The sequence below is a fragment of the Sus scrofa genome, chromosome 2, assembly GCF_054392235.1.
Source record: "Sus scrofa isolate SSC_HxYL_T2T_F1_AM1 chromosome 2, Sscrofa_HxYL_maternal_Yorkshire_Landrace_v2.0, whole genome shotgun sequence".
NCBI lineage: Eukaryota > Metazoa > Chordata > Mammalia > Artiodactyla > Suidae > Sus > Sus scrofa.
In genome coordinates this window covers 576227-596555 of record NC_139384.1, presented here as the reverse complement: position 1 = coordinate 596555, position 20329 = coordinate 576227, and the positions used below count along the sequence as shown (strand labels likewise).

The 20329-nt window shown below is 66.7% G+C and overlaps 1 protein-coding gene across 4 annotated transcripts; it reads left to right on the top strand.

The window, feature by feature from the left end:
* Positions 1-1543: 1543 nt before the first annotated feature.
* On the top strand, positions 1544-20069 carry CHID1 (chitinase domain containing 1). 4 transcript variants are annotated; one of them, XR_002339965.2, is made up of 14 exons: positions 1544-1622; positions 3778-3933; positions 4492-4641; positions 4755-4887; positions 5326-5370; positions 5946-6052; positions 6335-6396; positions 9109-9201; positions 12244-12345; positions 12846-13001; positions 13809-15711; positions 19453-19533; positions 19733-19775; positions 19925-20066. XR_002339965.2 is itself a non-coding variant. In XM_085008998.1 (13 exons), exons 2-13 carry the CDS (start codon positions 3823-3825, stop codon positions 20021-20023), a joined length of 1182 nt encoding a protein of 393 aa, XP_084865124.1. In that variant the 5' UTR covers positions 1544-1622; positions 3448-3822; the 3' UTR covers positions 20024-20066.
* Positions 20070-20329: the final 260 nt, after the last annotated feature.

Genomic DNA, 20329 nt, shown 5'->3' with positions numbered 1-20329 from the left:
GAAGAGGGGACTGGCAGTGGGCTCCCGCCCCTCCTTCCTGCCTGCTCTTGAGGCCTGCAGTGCTGGCCCAGACTGAACCCTGAGTGACTCTTTAGCTCCAAAGAGCTCGGCACTCAATGGCATCTTAAGGTGACTAAGTGCCTTACTGAGAACTGTGGCCTTGCTGGGGTCTCCTTGGTAGGCCTAGAATTGCAACCAGCACAGCCTCCTGGGGTCGTCTCCGGAGCTCTGCCTGACCTGGGATCTCCACGCCAAAGATCAGGCCTCAGGCCTGAGCTGGGTGCCAAAAACACAGGATACCCGGTGACACTTGAAAGTGGGTACAAGACAGTCCTCAGCACGCACACCAGGCCCCAGCCCCAAGGAAGATGGGGCGGGGGGGTGGGGGTTGTCAGCTGGCAGGAAACATGAGGAGCAGAAAGAAGGAAACCCGAGGACAGAAAAAGAGAGCAAAGTTCCGTTCAGGGAGACGCCTTCTGACCAGCAGAAATGGGGAAACAGCCACGCAGCGGGTCCGGGCTCTGGCTGAGCGGGGCCAGGGTGGGGACGGCTATGCGGTTTTCTGCAGGAAACTGTGCTGGGAACAGCTAGGGATGGGTGGGGAGTCTACCCGCCTGTATCAGGTGTCGAATGCCTTGTGGTTAGAACTGCTGGCCATTGCAGAGGGTCGCTGACTCCCCTGGCTAGGGGCGAAGATGAGGGTGTACTTTTAGCCTTGGAGGCTTCCAGCTTGTGAGATCTGCAGGTGAGAAGAGCCGCCGTTCCTGGTGGCAAGGTCAGAGAGAGCACTAAGTCTAGAAATAAGGGATTTTCGATGTCCAGGGGCCATCCAGAGGGCCTAGAGCACGTGTCCCTGCTCCAGAAAGCAGAGTGCGCACCACTGGCCCCTGGGTGGTGACCAAAGCCAAAGACCCAGAGGCGCTCATCCAGGGAGTGGTGAAGGATGACCGAGGAGGGCTAGGCTGGGGGCGCGGCCACGGGCAGTAGGAGGAAGCCTGGAGAGGCGATTTTCGCATCCAGGAGAGAGCACGGACCTATGGGAGGTCGGTCCGGCACAGTTCCCTTGGCCACCGGCCAATTCGCGCAGAGGCTCTGGAGGCCGCGGCGCTCCATGCTGGTCATCCGCGTGGAGCGGTCATAACGCACGTCGCACCGGGAGCCCAAGATTCAACGGAGCGCGTGCCGGGGAGGCAAGGGGGCCGCGAGCTCAACGGAACCGAGACTCCTGTGCGAGATTTCGAGCGAGGGCGTTGGGTTCCTGGGAGAGCCTGGGGCGCGCAGCAGGCCAGGGTCAGCGCACGCGCCGGACTCTCGGTCTCCCTGAGCCCACCTGCCCGCCCAGCTGACGCGCGGCCCAGCTCCCGGCTCCACCTCTCAGCCAGCTCCTCCCACAGGACCCGCCCCTCGGCCCCGCCCCGCCCCTCGGCCCCGCCCCGCCCCTCACCCTTCCTTCCCCGTATAGGCTCCACCCCTCGACTCGCCCCACCCACCACCAGGCCCCGCCCCCAGCATGCCTAGCGCGGCGGCGGCGCGCAGGCGTCCTGGGTGGGACTTCCGGTGGCGGCCGTGAGCGTCTTCCGGCCACGCGCGAGTTTGTTCCGGTCGGCCTCCGGGACATGAAGGTGAGCCCCGCAGCGGCTGGTGGGGGTGGCGTCCGCGCCCTGCGTGCCGACTCCTGCTTCCTCGCCTCCTACGGTCTCAGTCACCCTCCGCGGAGTGGGCGCGCGGAGTGCACGGGAGAGCGGGAGGCCTGGTGCAAGGGAGAACGGCTGTGTGAGCGGCTGTGGACGAGAGTCGGTGTGGGAACTGGTGTATGGGGGGTGTGGACGAGAGGGGTTGTGCGCGGGTGTGCACTGGAGGGGGCGGTAAGACCTGGTGTGCATGAGAGGGGGTATAGGAACCAGTGTGGGGGTGTGGACGAGAGGAGTGTGGGAATGGGTGTTTCCGCAGGTCTGGACCGGAGGTGTGGCTGAGACGGGGTGTGGGCGTGGGCAGGAGGGGCGCAGAGCCAGGGTCGGGGAGGCAGTACGCTGAGCAGCACCTCCTTGGTGTGGCAGAGGTGGCGAGATGCATGTTGGGGTGCACTAGGCTGGCTCCCGCTTTGCCTCTGCCCCAAACCTTGGGGGCTGCACCTTTTCCACGCTGGAGGGTCCACCTAGGCCTGAGCCCCCAGCGGCCAGGCCCGGCGGGTGGGTGCCTGGTAGAGTCCCTGCTTCCTACCCACCGTGGAGCTGGTGCCTCAGCCTCATCTGTGGAGGGAACAAGGACAGCACCTGCAGCCCGAGTGCGGACAGAACTAGTGGTTAATCAAAACCTCAGCTGGAGGGAGTTCCCATTGTGGCTCAGTGGTAATGAACCCCAGCTAGTATCATGAGGTTGCGTGTTCGATTCCTGGCCTTGCTCAATGGCTTAAGGATCCGGTGTTGCTGGGCTGTGGTGCAGGAACTTCATCCCCTAGCCTGGGACCTTCCACATGCTGCACTTGCAGCCCTAAAACAAAAAAAACACAAACATCTGCCGGAGCTGTGGTCCTGCTCTTACACCACCTTCCCATGCGAGAGCACACGTGACCCTCCCCGGTGCACAAACACAGCTGGCTCCAAACCTTGTGCTCACAGGCAGCAGTTTGTATGCCTTCTGCTCACGAGGCTGTCGGCTCAGGGGTCCTACCAGCTGTTGGTGTCAGACACCCAGGGCCCATGGGCCAGCCTTTCTCAGATTGCACCTTGCCAAGTGGTGAGATTTGATAGATAAAAACCAGTTTCTTAAAAATGGCATAGGAAACGTGAGAGTGCTTCATCAAGAAGATTTTACCAACGTGGGCTCCGAGGAACGGCTCTGAGAGAGACTGCTGCCCTGGCCATCAGCGTAGTGTCGCCCCTAGTCCTTGCCAGTGCTGGGCCGAAATGCTTGCTTGCTTGCTTTTTTTCCTTCTTTGTCCTTTTTGTTCGTTTGTTTTCTGTCTTTTTAGGGCCGCACCCACAGCTTAGGTAGGATCCCAGGCTAGGGGTCCATTCAGAGCTGTAGCTGCAGGCCTGCACCACAGCCACAGCCACACCAGATCACATCTGCACCGCAGCTGCACCACAGCTCATGGCAACACTGTATCCTTAAGCCACTGAGCGAGGCCAGGGGTGGAACCTGCATCCTCTCAGATGTCAGTCAGGTTCCTTACCGCTGAGCCACGTCCGGAACTCCTGTCGTGGGGTATTTATGTTGGCTTGTCCTCTGTTTTTGATCTGTAACACAGCTCTTTGCATGTTACAGGTAGGTTATTAGGAATTCATTGTGAAGTACCTTCCAAGTATTCTTCTTGTTTCATGCATTTATTTATGAAGTAAATAAATAAACTAGCATCTCTGTGGATACTGGTCGGATTCATTTCCGCTGCACCGCAACTCCAGCTTTTGCGTTTTTATGTAGTCAGCTCCGTTAATGTTTTCTTAGGTAACAGCTCCTGTTGCTGGTTTAAGTGCGAAAGCCTCCCCAGGACCCCCTGCCCCTGAGCTTCGTACACAGAACCCACGTCTTCCAGTCCTTTCCGCAGCGCTGTTCGTTCGCACTAGGATATCTTTGGGTCTAAGCAGGTGGCGAGCCAGCCTTTTCCCAGGGGGCTGCCTCTGGTTAGGGCGGCCTTGAGGCGGGAGGGCTCTCTGCCTGCGGCAGGGAGGGCCCCGTCTGGGTGTCTACGAGGAGCCCGGCTCCCTGAGGGCACGTGCCCCAGTAGGGGAGGGGCCCCTCCGCCGCTGGTGCCCACAGGCTCTGCTCGCTCTGCAGCCCCCCGGACCCCGAGCTTGGACCCTGCCGTGACAGGCCCGCACCATGCGAAGCCTCCTCGGCGCGCTCTGGCTCGCTCTGGCTTGCGGCTCTGCTCACGGCACCCTGTCGAAGTCCGATGCCAAAAAGGCTGCCTCCAAGACACTGCCGGAGAAGGTAGGGCGGCGGGGCATTGAGCCGAGAGCTGGGGCTCTGGCCGGGGGGGCCCCGAGGGAGCAGCCTGTGGTGCTGAGGGGGGGGGGCCGCCGAGCTCGTCTCCTGGGACCACGTCCCCTCTCTGCGCCTCCCCTGCCCTCTGTCTGCCCCCCTCGCCTGTCCCCTGCTTGGTGCAGTTCTGTAACGTCCACGCAGTTGAGCGAGTCAGACACGGGGCAGCCGGGCTTGGCTGCCGTTTTGCAGCCATCCAGGGCCCCAGGGGGCAGAGGGGTCCCTGCTGCGGAGAGGGCCACCGCATGGCTGTCTCCTGAGGCTTTCGTCCTTGGCTTTATAGTTTCACTCTTTGTGGGCGGCTCACGCGCCCTTTAGGGTGGTGCACTGAGACCAAGTGTGATTTGAGGTATTTTCTCCTCTTGTTTTATCTATCTCTTTATTTATTTTCGGCTGCCCCCGGGCATGTAAAGCGCCCGGGCCAGGAACCACGTGGGCCACAGCAGTGGCGCCAGGCCCTTAAAGCGCCGCGCTGCAAGGCCTCTCCCGTCGGCTCTTCTGTTGCAGACTCAGGTTGCGGGCGTGCCCGTCCAGGAGCGGGGTCTGGTGGTGACAGACCTCAGAGCCGAGGACGTGGTTCTTGAGCATCGCAGCTACTGCTCCGCGAAGGCCCTCAGGAAACACTTTGCCGGGGACGTCCTGGGCTACGTCACTCCAGTACGCTGGGCCCTGGGGCGACGGGTCCGAGGGCAGGGTGGCGCCCCGGACCGCAGCAGCGGCTCTGGGGCCCCGGCGGCAGGCCGGCTCACCCCCTCTCTGTTCTCTGCCAGTGGAACAGCCACGGCTACGACATCGCCAAGATCTTTGCGGGCAAGTTCACCCACGTGGCGCCCGTGTGGCTGCAGCTGAGGCGGCATGGCCGCGAGATGTTCGAGGTCACAGGCCTCGACGACGTGGACCAAGGTCTCTCCCTGCGGCTCGTCCGCCCTCGTCCCTGGTGTCCGGGGGAGGGGGAGAGGTGTCTGCACGCGCTATCCGGGGGAAGGCCTCCGGGACAGAGTGTCCAGGAGGGCGTGAGGGCCTGGCTGTCCTGACACCCGGTTTGGGGGGCTTGCGCTTGAGTGTACACGGATGTCCCCCCTTCTTGGGTTCAGGAGGCAAGGCGTGAGCTGGTTGCAGCCCTGCAGCCGCTCCCTGATGCCAGGAGGGCAGTGGGTCGGGTCACAGCCAAGGCAGCATCGGGGCCTGGCCTCTGGATGCCCCTTAGCTCCGAGAAACGGTCCCGGGGAGGAGGGGGCGGCCGGGGGCAGGTGCTGTCCTGCTGCTGCCCTTCTCTGCCCCCATTCTCTCATGGGCACAGCGCTCTGTCCCCACATTGACCGCCCTCACCACGTCCCACAGGGTGGATGCGAGCAGTCAGGAAGCAGACCAAGGGCCTCCGCATAGGTGAGTCCAGTGGGCCTGTGTGGTCAGGGTGGCAGCCCTTAGGCTCTACGCCCCGGGGCGGAGGTCCTGGTAAGCCAGGCCGTGCTGCTATGGGTCCCTCCCCCGCCCGCGGTGCAGCCGAGCCCGCGGCCTCCCTCCCTCCCCAGGGCTCAGCCCCGCGAGGCCGCCTCTTGCCTTCCTGCATCTGCACTTGCCCGCCAGCAGGTGGAGGCCCTGGGGGCTGTGCCCAAGAGTGGCACCTACCCTGCCCCGGCCTGGCCCGGGGCTCACAGCCCACGAGGGAGGGAGAGCAGAGAGCGCTGGGGAACGGGCGGCTTGGGAGGACGGAGCGGCCAAGCTGCGGGGCAGGGGCAGGAGGGGCCCTGCAGTCGGCCGCATGGGGAGCCGGTGGAGGACGGTCCAGCGAGAGCGACCTGGCGAGGGGAGAAGAGGCTCGGCACCCCTGTCCTTCCCGCCGCCCAGGTTCCCCTCCCTTGCCAGGCCACACGGCTGGCAGGACGATGCTCGGGTCCCCCCGCCCTGGAGGCTGAGGGCCGAGCCTCAGAGGGTCGCCGTCCCTGTGGGTCTGTCCCCAGTGCCCCGGCTCCGGTTTGAGGACTGGACGTACGAGGACTTCCGGAACGTCCTGGACAGTGAGGACGAGATAGAGGAGCTGAGCAGGACTGTGGTCCAGGTGGCCAAGGTGACGCCTCTCTGGGGCCGCACGCCTGCCCGGGGCTTCCCCTCGACCCCAGGAGCCGTGGGCGCAGGGGCTGCCTTTGGGGACACCCTGGCTTGCCGGTGCTGGGCCCTGAGGACCCCAGGGCTTGGGTCACGATGGGGGCGGCGAGGGAGCCCAGCCCCGCTGCGCCTGGCTCTTTGTGGGGCCGTGCTGCCTCCCTCGGAGCTGCAGGAAGTGGGACTGGCCCCGTGCCCCCCCACGCCTTCCTCCCGGGGGTCCCCTCACCCGCCCCGTTCCCTTCAGAGCCAGCGCTTCGACGGCTTCGTGGTGGAGGTCTGGAACCAGCTGCTGATCCAGAAGCACGTGTGAGCAGCCTGGCGGCGCGCGCATGGCGGGAGGAAGCTGAGGGGAGGATGTGGGGGCCCCGGCTGGGAGCAGGGCCTTCTTCCCGTGGTCTGCACCCGGGGTGGGAGGGCACCTGAGAAAGAGCGGCTCTGAGAGCCCGGGGCGGCTGGGGGCGGCTGTCCGGCTGCGAGGCCTCCGTGGTCAGCGTGGCGGAGCTTTCCCAGGAACCTCGAGAAGGGGCGGGCGCCCTGGAGCAGAGGGCCGCAGGGTCCTCTGGGAAGAGAAGTGGCCACCCACACCCACAGGCATTGCCTCGGCCCGCCCAGGAGGGTGCTGCGCGGCCCCTCAAAGCAGCCGGCCTGCCCGCCAGGCTCGTGGGCCAGACTCCCCTCAGCCAGAGGGGCCCAGCGGGACGGTGGGAGGGTCACCTGCAGTGGCTGCTGCCCTGGTTCTTCGGGGCTGGGGGTCTGCCCCGCAGGTGACAGGGGAAGGACAGATCTCCACTCAGGGCGCAGGGCAGTGGTGCAGCCCAGGCGGCCAGTGCCAGCCCTGGGATTGGCCTTCCTGCCTTTTCTGCCGGCAGGAGCCCCAGCTCGGTGCGGCCTGAGGCCCACTTCTTCCGAGCTGCCCAGCCGAAGAGGGGCCGCTGGGCAGGCCTCCCCTGGGGCTGTGCTCTGCCTGCTGGAAGGTGCATCTGCAGGGTCTCTGTCTCTCGTGCAGGCAAAAGGCACGCTGTTGGGGGCCGTGCAGCGAGGGACTGGACTCCTGCCCCAGGCCCTGGGGCAGGTGTGCCTGAAGCTGGGCGTGTCCGGGGTGTCCACCCTCACGGGGGTAGGGGACTCCGCCGTCCGCTGTGGCCATGGGCCCCCAGCCACAGGTTCCTGCTTCTGTGCTCAGACCCCCACCCCAGCGGGACTTTGGAAAAGCTCTCGCTCTGTCCAGTTCTGCCCTGGGAGGCCTCGAAGCCAGAGTTGAGGGGAAGATGAGTGAGAGGGGCCGGGCGGAGAGCACGAGGGGTCCCGTGGCCGTCCAGAGCCAACACAGCACCTGCGGGTTGGCGGCCCTGGGTTTTGGCTGAGAGACGCCCCGACCCCTGCCCCCAGCCCTGCCTCGGTCCTTGCTGGGTGGTGACCTTGTTACCTCCCGAGGAGGGCGGGCAGGAGGCAGCTTCGTCCTGTCGGCACTCCGGCCGGGGGTGGCACGGCAAGCACGCAGCAGGGTGAGGCAGGGCAGAGCAGCTGGCGCGTGTGCCGGGCCCGGAGGAGGGCAGAGACCAGCCAGCCTGGCAGACGGCTTTGGACGCCACTGCCCAGGAGCCCGCTGCTCCCCAGGACGGCCTGGCCATGGCGAGGTGTGACGGGGCGCTCGTGCTCCTGTCCCCACTGGTCACCCGCCTCAGGCTCCTGACTGGGTGCCCGAGGACCTTATTTCCTTCTGGAAACATGTTCGGCTCGGAAGGGCCGTTGTCAGCAAATGCTGTGGGGCAGGCGCCCCCAGCCTCTTTGGCGTGATGGGGGGCGATGGCACTGTGTCCCCGGGCCCCTCCCGTGAAAGCCTCCTGGAGGGACCGCGTGGGGCCCGTCTCCTCTGTTCACACCCAGCAGCTCACAGGCGCAGGCGGGCGGCCTCCGTCCCAGCAGACTCCGCTCCTGCCAGGCAGGGGCCGCCCCCAGGCCACGAGGTCCCCTCTCCCCTCACAGGGATGCCAAGCCCAGGGTGGGCTCAGCAGCCAGGCAGGCAAGTGACAGTGACAGATGCTAGGGGGCTGACCGTGTGCCAGCTCCTGGCCTCCAGAGGGGGCTGACCTCCAGCACGCATGCTCCTCCGCCTCCTGCACTAGGGCCAGAGGGGGTCACCTTGGCACCAGGCTCCCGTGGGAGCTTAGGCCACCCAGGAGGCTCTGGGAGCCTCCATGGCCCAGCCTCAGCTGGATAACATGCCTGCCCTGCCCTCATGGGCGCCTGCAGCCCTGCCCTGGGGCTGGAGGCACCTCCTGCCCAGCCCTGCCCCGCTCGTGTGAGCCCAGGCACCCCAGCCCCTCTGACATGGCTGCACGCAGCGGACAGGACTGGCGGCCTCTTCTCCAGAGGTGGCTCCTCAGGGAAGGACCCAGGGTCCATCCCTGGGGCCAGGCCAGAGTGGACACCCAACCGGAGTGGCCCGAGACCTGAGCGCCTAGCGGTATGGCCGGCAGGCTGGGGCTCATCTGCAGTCCACGTGCCGTGGGGACGGAGGTGTCCTGGCAGGTGCTCCCAGGCTGTCCCACTGCGCGTGCTGCCCCCCACCTGGTGGCTCACTGCCCGAGGCAGCCCTCACCCCCGCTTTGGTGGCTGCCAGGTGGGGGCTGGGTAGACGAGGCCCCCGCCCTGAGAGCGGAGTCGGCCTTCCAGCCCTTGGGAGGCTCTTGGCAGCCTGGGCGAACCCACCACCGGCAGGCTTGCACGCTGGGTCCTCCCTGCTCCTTGCTCACCCCCTGCCTGGCTTTGTATCTGGGAGGGTTGGGGGGAGATGGGGCGCTGCTCTCTGCCCTCCTCTTGGGGTGACCTTGAGCATGAGGAAACACGGGGTGGGGCCGGCCGGTTGGGGTGGAGGGTGAGCCCCGGGGCATCCATGGGTCTGCCCTGGTGCCAAGGCGTCCGCTGCGAGGGGCCTCCGGAGCCTGGGCCTCCTGGGCAGACGGTGGTGACGCCTCCCAGCCGAGTCGCTCCTGACCTGTCCCCACTCCTTCGCAGGGGCCTCATTCACATGCTCACCCACATGGTCGAGGCACTGCACCAGGCCCGGCTGCTGGCCATCCTGGTCATCCCCCCCGCCGTCGCCCCCGGGTAAGTGCCGGGCCCCGCCTGGCCTCCCCCGCCCCCGTCCTGGCACAGGTCGCGGCAGTGCACGTGGCCACAGGAAGGGGGACGGGCTCCTCGGCGCGTCCTGCCGGCCAGCTCGTCCACCCTGTGTCCCTCCACCCAGGCCCTTGAAGCCACGTCGTCTGCAGGGCTCCGTCATTAGACTCGCGCCCGCCAGCTCCCAGGCAAAGCCCGGGAGCTCCACGGCGCCGGGCCTGTGCCACTTTAGGCCTCAGGAGGTCAGAGTGGTGGTCATGGCTCCCGCCACCGGGCCGGCTGCTTCCTCTCCCATAGCCCCTGCTGGGTCCAGAGGAGGCTGGATCATGATGTGGGGGTGCGGGCGGAGACTGGGGGTCCTGGGCCCCTGCTCCGGGAGGAGGCACCACCTCGTCACCCTGTGGCCGGTGGCTCGCTCTGCAGCACAGGCTGATTAACAGGACCAAGTCGGACAGCCTCGGGGCCCTGACGCCCGCAGGCCGATAGCCTTGCATGGAGGGGCTTGTCAGGCACCGTGCGGTTGAGGCCGACACCACGCCGCCTGGCTGCAGGGGCCTGGAGTCTGTGTCTCTCGGGCCCGTCGGGCCTTGGTCGTCAGCCTCCCGTCCGGCTCTCCTCCCCACCCTTCCAGGACCTGAGGCCGTGCGCGCTGTGGGGGCCAGCAGCAGGGCCAAGGGCACACCCAGGCTGGGCTGTCGGGACTTACCCACGGTAGAAGAGGGGCGCTGGCCTGGGGGGCCAGGAGGCCAGGCAGTCAGAGCCTGAGGGCTCAGGTGCAGACCCAGTGCTCGTTTCCAGGGTCTCCTGGTGCCTGTAATGCCTCGGGGTGGGGTGCTGGGGTCGGGGCCGTCGGTGGAGACGAGCTTCTGGGAAGTTGAGGCAGCCTCTCAGGCTCAGGAGCTGCCAGGTCTTGCGGCCCAATCTGCTGCCTGCCCCCCGCCAAGCTGTGTACCATCCTTCTGCCCCCATGGGGCCTTGCAGCTCCTGACAGGTGCACAGGGCAGACTGGGACTGGTTGTGCCCAAGAGAGAGGGCAGGAGGGTGCGTGGGCCAGACGCCCCTAGAGGGCCTGTCTCTGGGCCTGGCTTGGAAGGGCAGGAGGGTTAGGGTCAGGGTGGGGGGCAGCTTCATAGCCAGTGCCTTTTCTGCCCGGGCATCTGAGACCCTGGCCCCTGGGCTGGAATTGGAGGGTGTGACCTGGGGCCCCCCCAACCCTTCAAAGCTCGGGCGGAAGCACCCTCTGCGTGGCAGTCTAGAGAGTGACAAGGGGCCAGGGCGGCCAGGGCTGGAGCCTGGTCCTGGGCACTGCTGGTTCGCTGTGTGCCCGTCTAGCCTGCTCCTCCTGCAGTCAAGGGTGTGTTTGGGGGATGCAGGCCCGAGCAGTGGGCCCTGCTGGCTCCAGCAGCTCTAGCGGCCTGGAGTTTGCCTTGTCCTTGACTTTTCTGCGCCTCCTCCCCCTTCCCCCTCCCCCTCCCCCACCCGCCCCCCTCATCCTCCTCTTCCTTCCCCTCCTCCTCGCACGCTTGCCAACAGCAGCCCCGGCAGAGGAGCCAGTGAACTGTAAAGTGTCGTTCTGGTGCTTTCTGCAGCGTCACTGGTCTCAGGGAGGCAGCACATGGGAGGAGCAGGTCCAGGAGCGGTCTGCCCGCGGGCGCGTGGGCCGGGCGCCAGCTGCTGCTCCGTGCTTCTGTTGGGGCCTCCCACCGGGCACTGCTGGGACAGGTGGCCATCCCGACCTTGCGCTCTGCTCCCAAGGTCCCGGCTCAGCCCCCAGCCGTCCAGCACCCAGCAGCTGGTTTGATTAGAGCTTGGTGTCCTCACTGAGGAAGGGGATTGAGTTGGTCCTCACTGGGCTCCTCAGGCGGTGGTGGGCGTGTAGCTCCTGGGCCCCCCGGGAAGGTGCTGGGGTTCTGAGCTCAGCTGGCTTCCTCCCAGGACCTGCCCGGCAGCGAGCTCGCATCCTCACAGGCAGGTGCCACCTTGGCGTGGGCTGTGCCTCCTCTGGCCACCCCTCTGGCTTAGGGCGGGTGTCTCCCCATAGTGAGCGGGGTGGGGGCCTCTCTGCTTAGAGGCTGATCGCCCCCCCCCCCGCCCCCGCACATCGTCGGGGGCCCCCGCGTAGCCTGCATCCTCAGTGTGGAAGTCTCTGCAGGGCAGTGGGCAGGGGTCACCCATGGAGCAGGTCCAGGCTGAAGAGCTCAGGGGCGCTGGCTGGCCTGGGAGGGGTGGACCTAGGCCTACAGGCTGACGGTTCTGCTCCCATCCTGGTAGGGCAGCTGTGGGCAGGTGGGCTTGTGCTTTGGAGTCCCCCCTGCAGTCCAGGCTGCCAAGTGGAGCAGCTGTAGAGAGGCTGGAGAAGCCCTGGTTTGGTGTCCCTGCAAGCAGTGTCCACGAGACAGGGCCAGTGACTGTGCCCGGGGCCTGCACTGGCCCGAGGCGGTTGGCCTGGGGGGGTGCTGGTTGAGGGTGGGAGCGGGGGATGGTGGCCAGAGCCTTGGGTGCCGGCTGAGGGGTCCTGGCTTGTTCTGTGGGGGTAGGGGATGCAGAGAGCCCCCACCAGGGACAGGGCAGAGTCCACGGGGCCCCTGCAGGTGGAGCAGGTAGGCTCACAGCCCAGGCCACGGGGGCTCCCACCCAGTTCAGGCCTGAGGCCCTGGAGGAAGGGCGCCCTGCTTGAGGCAAAGAGGAGGTCTCGGGGCTGGCCCCGGGCACCCATGCCTGCCGTAAGGCTGGGCCGATGGCGCCCTGGCTCACTGCGGGAGGAGAGCTGAGTCTGCGGGGCCTCCAGCCCTCGCGGCGCCACCCCTGCCCCCCAAGCAGCCTTGCCCCAGCTATGGGCCAGTCCCTGTCACTGAGGGCGCATGCTTTCCAGGAAAAGTGACCTCGGCTGTCTTCTTGGGGCAGGGGGCGTGAGCTGGGAGCCCCCTCAACCAAGCCAGCTAGCTCTCTGCCAGCCCAGGGGTCAGCCAGGGCAGGGGTGCTGGCAGGCCATGCGGGCTGGGCCGTGGTGATCGCGTGGTCTTGTCGCAGGACCAACAAGCTGGGCGTGTTCACGCACAAGGAGTTTGAGCAGCTGGCGCCCCTGCTGGACGGCTTCAGCCTCATGACCTACGACTACTCCACGGCGCAGCAGTGAGTGCGGACGCCTCGGCTGCTGGGCTCTGGCCAGGCTCTCGCCTGGCCGCTGGGTGCTCAGGCGCGGTCCCGCCCCCCGCCCCCAGCCCACCTGCTCGGGGCCACGTCACAGCCCTCAGCTACAGGGGCGTGGAGGGCCCAGCCTCTGCTCCCCCAGAGGCCACCCCTGGCCTCACGTTGGGCAGCCCCCATGGAGTCACCATCTCGGGGTGTCCGTCCACGCCTCCTCGACCTGGCCCCTGCATGGTGGGTGCCAGTGCTGGGCCTGCCCTGTTGCCCAGGAGACGTTGGGCAGGGGTGGCTGCCTGGGGCACGGTGTCGCGCTGCCACCTCCCACTGCCTCTGTCCGGCTCAGTTTTTCACCTGAGCCGCTCAGCTCCCTGCACAGGTCCTGGGTCAAGCGGATGCAGCCCAGACGTCCAGCAGGAGACTCGCTGTGTGCCTGGGGCGCCCGGGGCCTCTGCCTGCCCCTGAGAGCTGCTTCCCTCGGCCCGCAGGCCTGGCCCCAACGCACCGCTGTCCTGGGTGCGGGCCTGTGTCCAGGTCCTGGACCCCAAGTCCCGGTGGCGGAGCAAGATCCTGCTGGGGCTCAACTTCTACGGCATGGACTACGCAGCCTCCAAGGATGCCCGCGAGCCCATCATTGGGGCCAGGTGAGGGGGGCAGCCGGTGGAGGGGTGACCCACACGCTGGGGCCTGCGGGGTGCTGCCCAGCGCCACCCTCCCCCGGGCTGGCAGGGCTGCATCCCCGAGCAGCATGTGGCCTGGCTGCACTCGGGCCCCATCTGGTGTCCTGCCTCCGCTTTCGTGCTCCTCGTTGCTGCGGCTCTGCTGGTGCTGGGTCCTCTCAGCTGTGCCTCGCTCCGTGCTGGGCGTCGGCCACAGGGCTGTCCGCTGCTTCCAGGACTTTGAAGCTGTTGCTTCCTGTGTCTTCTCCCTGCGAGATGCTGGTGGTCGCCCGGTTCTCTGGGCGCGTCCCCACCAGCACCCGGCACGAGCTTTTCCTTGTTCGCTTCATCCGTGCCTGCGGCGTGTGGACGTTCCCAGGCCAGGGGTTGAACCTGTGCCGTAGCGGCACCCGCGCCGCGGCTGCGCCCCCGGATCTTCACTGGCTGCTCCACGAGGGAGCGCAGCACCTGGTGCTTCCCCAGGGGTGACTCGTGTTTCTTGTACTTGGCTTAATTTCATTCTGTAATGTTGTATCTTTCTCTGCTCTCACCCACGACACGTGCGAGTTCCTAGGCCAGGGGTTGAATCTGAGCCGCGGCTGTGGCCTGCACGGCAGCTGCAGCAGTGCTGGACCCTTTAAGCCACTTGGCCCGGCCGGGACGGAATCCTCACCTCCACCGTGGCCCCCCCGCAGTCAGGCGTTTAAACCCCTGCGCCACAGCGGGGACTCCTTCTTCTTCGTTCTGGGTCTTTGTTGAGCTATGTATTCATGTAATTATTTTGCTTCTTAGGGCGGCACCCACGGCACATGGAGGTTCCCAGGCTAGGGGTCGAGGCAGAGCTGTAGCTGCCGACCTACACCCCAGCCACAGCAACACCAGGTCCGAGCTGCCTCTGTGGCTTCCACCGCAGCTCAAGGCGAGGCCAGGGATAGAACCCGCATCTTCATGGATCCCGGTCGGAGTCGTGTCTGTTGAGCCACGACGGGTGCTCCCTCTTTGTTGTCTGTCATTTGCCTTCTGTCACTGTCTTCGTGCTCCTAGACTACGTCTTTGTCGCGTCTCGTCTGCCGGCAATGCCACCTGCGGCTGTCCCCTTCCTGTGCTGGTGCGCTCTCCTCTGCGGTGTATTTGGGGCTTCGCTCCTGCTGTCCCCCGAGCCCCGAGCGCCGTGTGTGGGCAGCCAGCTGCAGGCCTTCTGACCCGTTGTGCCGGTCAGACCCGACTCGGCTGCAGGCAGTGCCACCCTCCCTGCGGCCCCGAGGGCAGCTCCGTGGGCCTCTGCTCTGGGCTGTTGCCACGCTGCGCGTTCCACCTGGTTGGACGCCAGGCGTTTGGGTGTCCCTGGCCCTCTCCACGCATGTTCTAAGTGCTGTCACATCCCCTGGGAACCGCAAGCCGGCCGGCCTCTGTCCAGGGCCTGGCCCTGCCTGGGTGCGGTGCAGAGGCCAGGATCTGAGTCAGCCTGCCTGCTGCCACGCCACTGTCTGCAGGGCAGTCTCTGCACGGTTCACCGCCAGACACCCGTTCTGGCTCGGTGCCGGCCCCCAGGGACTTCTCAGGTCTGCCGTTGGGAAAGGACAAAGGCTGGTGGATTGGCCCTTGGCTGGGTTTGAGGGCTGTTCCCAGTGGGGTGGGGGCTCCCCTGTTTCCTGGGTCCCTCCTCTGGGGCAGAGCCTCCAGACCACCCCTGGATTGGGCCTCTGGGGTCCAGCCCAGGCCAGGGAGCCCCCCTCTCCCAGCCCCCTGCGCCGGGCACTCTGCGTCCCTGAACCCAGGCCTGCCCTCCGCTGGGGCAGTGCTGTGGCCATCCAGCCTGGTGAGAGGTGGCCCGGGGCATGATGCCCATCTCCCCACCCCAGAGGGGGCCCCTCAGAGCCCCCTCGTCCCGGCAGGCTGCCCTCTGCCCCTTATGTGCTGCCCCTCCCACCACCACAGCCCTTCTTGGACACAGGGACCCCAGGAGGTTCCAAAAGTCTTGCTGGTGCCTCCTGCTCCCTTCCCGAGTCCCGACAGGGTGCCTGGCCGTGGTAGCTGCTGACCGGCTGGCCGGGAGCGGGAGGTCACTTTCTGCTGCAGAAGGAGGCGTCACCAGCCAGGACTGCCTGAGTAAGGCGGGGGACCGGTGCCCCCGGTCCGCTCTGGTGCCGGGCTCTGCTGGCCCAGGCCGGCGGGGAGGGCGGGAGGTGTCGGGTGCCACCGCTGCAGCTCAGACACAAGTACAGCCAGGCTCGAGCCGCAGAAGCGTCCTGTCCCCAGTCCTGGAGGCTGGAGTCCGAGCCCCAGGTGTGGGCAGGGCTGGTCCCTCGCAAGGCCTCTCTCCTGGGCGTGGGGACGGCTGCCTCCTCCCCGTGCCCTCCCTCTGTGTGTCTGTGACCTGACCTCCTCTTCCCTGGTCCTGTGGGACCAGGGCCTGAGGCCAGTACCTGGTCATTTTGTATTTATCGTCTCCTCAGAGCCCCCGTTTCCAAATCCAGCCCACTCTGCGCTGCTGGGGTCAGGGCTCCATCCTGTGACCTTGGGGGACCCGGCGGCTCATCCCATACCAGCGTCTGAGGCTGAGGAGCTGTCAGTTACTCGGTGTGGTCCAGTGGTAGTTGCAGGAGTGGGGTGGTTGCAGCCGTCAACACAGCCCGCGTGGCCCAGTGACAGGCAGCACGTGGCCCCTGCAGTGCCGAGGGGCCTGGTTCCAAAGGTGTGTGTGCTTGGTGCACACGTGTGCTGTACACATGTGCACACAGACTGCCCCCCGCAGGTCCCCAGCCCCGCCCCCGCCCCCACCCCAGATGTGCCCCTCGCTGATGAGCTGACGTTGGAGGAGGTTCTCACAGGCCCCATCCACCCAGAGGACACACATGAGCAGAAAAGCTGGTGCAGCGGGGCTGTGGTTCAGACCCCAGCGTGGTCCTGCCAGGGACAGGCCTGTGACCAGCTGACCACTGTGCCCAGGGGCAACAGCAGCCTCTGGATGCCTCTGGTGTGGGGCTGCCCGAGGCCCCCACCTCCCCAGGCCACGACTGCCCTGTGGGATGGGGCTGGGGGCAGGCCTCCCGGATGCTCCCCAGCCCTTGGTGGGGTGAAGGGCAGAAGCAGGAGCCCCCACACCGAGGTTCCATCCCCCTGCCCTGCTCATCCGGAGCGCGCCCCACCCCTGCCACCTCATCCTTCCTCCCAGGGTGCTGCCATCTGCCACCCACTGCCCGTGCCCCGTGTGAGCTTTGGGGGGGGGGGGGCTGGGGAAACCAGCCCCCAGTGGCCCCTATGGGTTGCATTGACCTTCATTCCTGACGGATCTCCCGCCCCCCGGCCTGCAGGGTGGGGTTGACTCGCTTGCCCAGGGCGTTGGGGCTCTGGGAGTGGCGGGCGGAGGCCCCTCCTGTGGCTGGACACCAGCCGCCTCCTCTCAGGGCCAAATTCTTTTTATCTGGTTCACCAGATGGACGAGCTTAGCAGGGCTGTGCCGGGTGGGTGTCTGTTTGGCGGGGGAGGGGAAGCCGCCCCTACAGAGGGTTCTCGCAGCCCCGCACCCCCGGAGGGCAGCTGGTGGGCACACCCTCAGCCAGTTGTTCCCGGGAACCTGCTGCAACGTCCCTGGCTCCCTGTGCAGGTGACGGGCCACATGCGAGGGCAGGCGAGCCCCAGGGCCACGCGGGCTCTCCAGCCCTCCTGCTGACGGGCGCCCAGGCAGGCTGGCCCAGGACTGTGCCCTCCTGTGTCAGCGTCTCCAGCACTGAGACCCTAGCCTTCTGTGGCTGTTTTTCCCATGGACGGCGGGAGCTCAGCCCCTCACCATCTGCTCCCTGCGCACGGCCAGGACCCTGAGGGGGGGGGGAGGCGGGGGGCATCTGCCAGCCAGGTCAGCATTCTGTGCCCGCTGGGGTGGGGCCAGTACTTAGAGGCTGGTCATGCACCTCCTAGGCCCCAACCTGCTCCATCTGCCATCCCTGCCTGACACAGACCCTGTTGTGGCCACGGCGTGTGTGTGGCATGTTCACCCCAGGTTGTGAGACACCCCAGGAGGAGCTGGGGCTTCCTGCCTGCCGGCTCCCATGCTCCCCAATGCAGCCCTGGGAGCTGTTCCGTGGGTCCCCTTAGCTGCAGAGCCCTTGTTCTGGGAGGCTGTCTCACTGGCCTCTGGCCTGTGGCCTGGGCACCAGGCTGGCAAGGAGGGACGCATGGACACACATCCTATGCCCGGTTGTTGGCTGCACCCACCTCCCCAGCTTTCCACCAGCCCTTCCCTCACCACACCCTGGGGTCTGTGTCTCTGCCCACCAGCAACTGTCCCCCCGCCAGGCCCAGGTTGGAGGGGCCACCCCCTCCCTTGCCCTCAGGGCTTCGTCACAGGCCAGGGTCTGGCAGGTCTGGATTTTGGTGGGCTTTTCAGGTTTTCTCTGGAACCCTTGTGGCATCTGCCCAGCTCTGTCCCATTGGGAACTGCGGGTGTTTTCCTGGGTCTGCTTGGCTCTCAGCTTTTGGTTGGGGACAGTAGGAGTGTTCGCGGGAAGCTGTAGCCCAAAACCAAGGGCAGCGAGTGGGACAGGCACGCCTGAGTCTCCCCGCAGTGGGGCTCAAGGGGCCTGGCCACTCTCCCCTGGCCCTGGCCCTGTGCAGGGGGTGTGTGGCCGCTCCCTGCAGAGAGGGAGGCCTGTGCTGGTCCCTGTGCTCAGCTGAGCAGCCCTGTGGCACCTGGGCCTCCTTCTACACCTCGGGGGCCCTGAGGAGCCTGGGTGAGATCGCACCTCCAGGGCTGTGTGCCCCCCATCCTCCCAGAGGCAGGCATCACCAGCGGCCAGGCAGGCGGGCGTGGGGTTCTGGGTGAGGTGGTTGGCACGCGGTGAGCTGAGGTCAGGGCCTGGGAACTGAGGTTCCACGTCAAGCCACTGCACACCATGGACTCCCCCCGCCCCCCGACGAAAAAAGAACCTGGGGGGTGCCTCCTAGTACCCCTGAAGCTTCGCCAACCCGTCTGGTGTCCTTTGTGGTCTGTCTGCGGTTCCTTGAAGCCATCAGTCCGAGGCCTTGTCGGCTTTGCGCGGGGCTGGAATTCACAGCGTGAAGTCAGTGTTTCCGTGCGCGGGGCCCAGCGGCGTCTATCTCGTGGGGTTCATGCCGCAACCCCTTCCGTCCTGGTGCGTGTCAGCCGGGAGCCCCCGCCCCGCCTGCTGTCAGCCTCCCTGCACCCGCGTCGCCTGGACAGTTGGTAGAACAGTCAGTTCAAGGAGCTCTCGGCCCGTCACCTCGTTCAGCCCCCACCTCCATCCCGGTCCTTGGCCTCCGAGCTCCTAACCGCCTTTGCCTTCTCATTTCTCCCAGGCAGGCCCGGCCTCTCTCTTCCTGGGGGGGCCCTCTGTCCAGTCGTCCCTCCCAGGCTCCGGCCCCACCTCCCAGGGCCCGCCAGCAAGTGTAGGGTCCTGGGCGCCCCCGATCACTGCACCACCAAGCCTGGGCCTCTGGAGGCCCCCTGAGGAGTGGGTGACCCAAGAGCCCAGAGCTGCCCGCCTGATGGCATCGCCTGCAAACCTGGGTGGGCGGGCTGGAGGGTGGGGTGGGGTCACAAGCTGTGACGTCGGTGGTTCCAGGTGTGTTGTTTTACTCAGGGGCAGTGTCATTTGGGTGATTAGAGCTGGCAGACGGGCCGTGGCCCCATGGGGAGCCAGTGCAGACCACCTCTGGAGGGCCCCACTGCCGCTGCTCCTCGCATTTCCCAAACGGCTGCTCCGTTTCAGCCACGATCCCCAGGGTCCCACCGAGGCTGGTGGTGCGGGTCAGCACCCTGCTCCTCCCTCGGGCAACCTGCCCCCCGCCTGCCCTCGCTGTGTTTGGGGTGGGAGGTGTGCTTGAACCACTGGGTTCTGGCAGCACAGCCAGGCCTGCTGCGGGCTTGGGGCAGCTGTGTCCTCTGCAAGGAAGAAAGGCTGGGGGCACCCTGGTGTCTGGAAGGGCTGCAAGACCACTGGCCCAGACTGTGTCCCCACAGGGTTGGGGGAGGCTGCCCCCAGGCCTTGTTCATTCCCAGGCTGCAGCTTGCTCGAGCCCCCCCACACACACACACACAATTGCCAGAATGGGTGCCTCTCCCATGGTCCCCCAGGAGTGCCGGCCTGTGCCACCCACCCAGTAGGGCCATGCCCACAACATGGGTGCTCTCCATCTGCGTGCCTGGCACTACACCTGGAAACGCAGCTATGGCCTCTGCTCACATCTCAGAAGCCCTCCGTCCTGACCGCCCCCCCCCCCCCCCCAGTGAGGACCTGGCCCCGCAGGCCTGCCTCCTGGCCTCTGTTCAGTCCAGGCTGAGTGCGCGCCCTGCATGCTGCTGGCACTGCATAGACCAGGGAGGAGAGCTCACCCCTCTGAGATGGCTGCGGCCACCTGCAGGTGCCAGGTGCGCAGGGAAGGGCTCCCGCATGCACAGCCGCTCTCGCCTCCCCAGGTACATCCAGACGCTGAAGGACCACAGGCCCCGGATCACGTGGGACAGCCAAGCCGCAGAGCACGTCTTCGAGTACAAGAAGTGAGCGAGGCGGGGCCCGGGGGGCTTGCGGGCTGGGGCGGGGGGCCTGGGCCATGGGCTCCGCCTCTGCCCCTGAGGGCCAGCCTGGCCCCAGGAGGAGCCCAGGGGGCCTTCCCCACCCCGCCCTCCCTCGGCTGGACGGGGCGGCGGCAGCGGTGGGAGGCCAGCCGGCCGGCCTGAGGGGGTCCCGCTCTTGCAGGAACCGCGGTGGGAGGCACATCGTCTTCTACCCGACGCTGAAGGTGCGTGTGGGCTGCCCAGTGCCAGGGTGGGGGCAGCGGGGACAGCCCTCCGCCAACAACCCTGGTCCCCAGCGAGGTGGTGGGGGCTGTGCGGGCTCAGGCCTGGGCCCATTTCCGGAGCAGCCGCACCGACGCCGCCCCCGCCTCAGTCCTTGCAGGTGCGGCTTGAGCTGGCCAGGGAGTTGGGCGTCGGGCTGTCCATCTGGGAGTTGGGCCAGGGCCTGGACTACTTCTACGACCTGCTGTAGGCTGGGCCTGGACTGGCCTGCACAATAAAGACTCTTCTCCGCCTTCCGTGCCGTACGTGCCGCAGGCAGGGGCGGGGGGGCGTCCCGGGACCCCAGCCTCCTGGTCAGCTCGTGGTGCGGGCAGTCCCCCGGGCAGCAGTAGGAGCCCGCTGGGGGCCACAGTCGTTGTGGGATGACAGCTCGCCACAGGCCCATTGCCCACCGGGACAGCCGTGTTCCCAGGAGGAAACAGGAAGCCGGAATTTCTGGGCATCAAGGGACAGCTGGCGCCGCCCCAATCGGGGGGTAAACCTTGGGGGCTCAGCA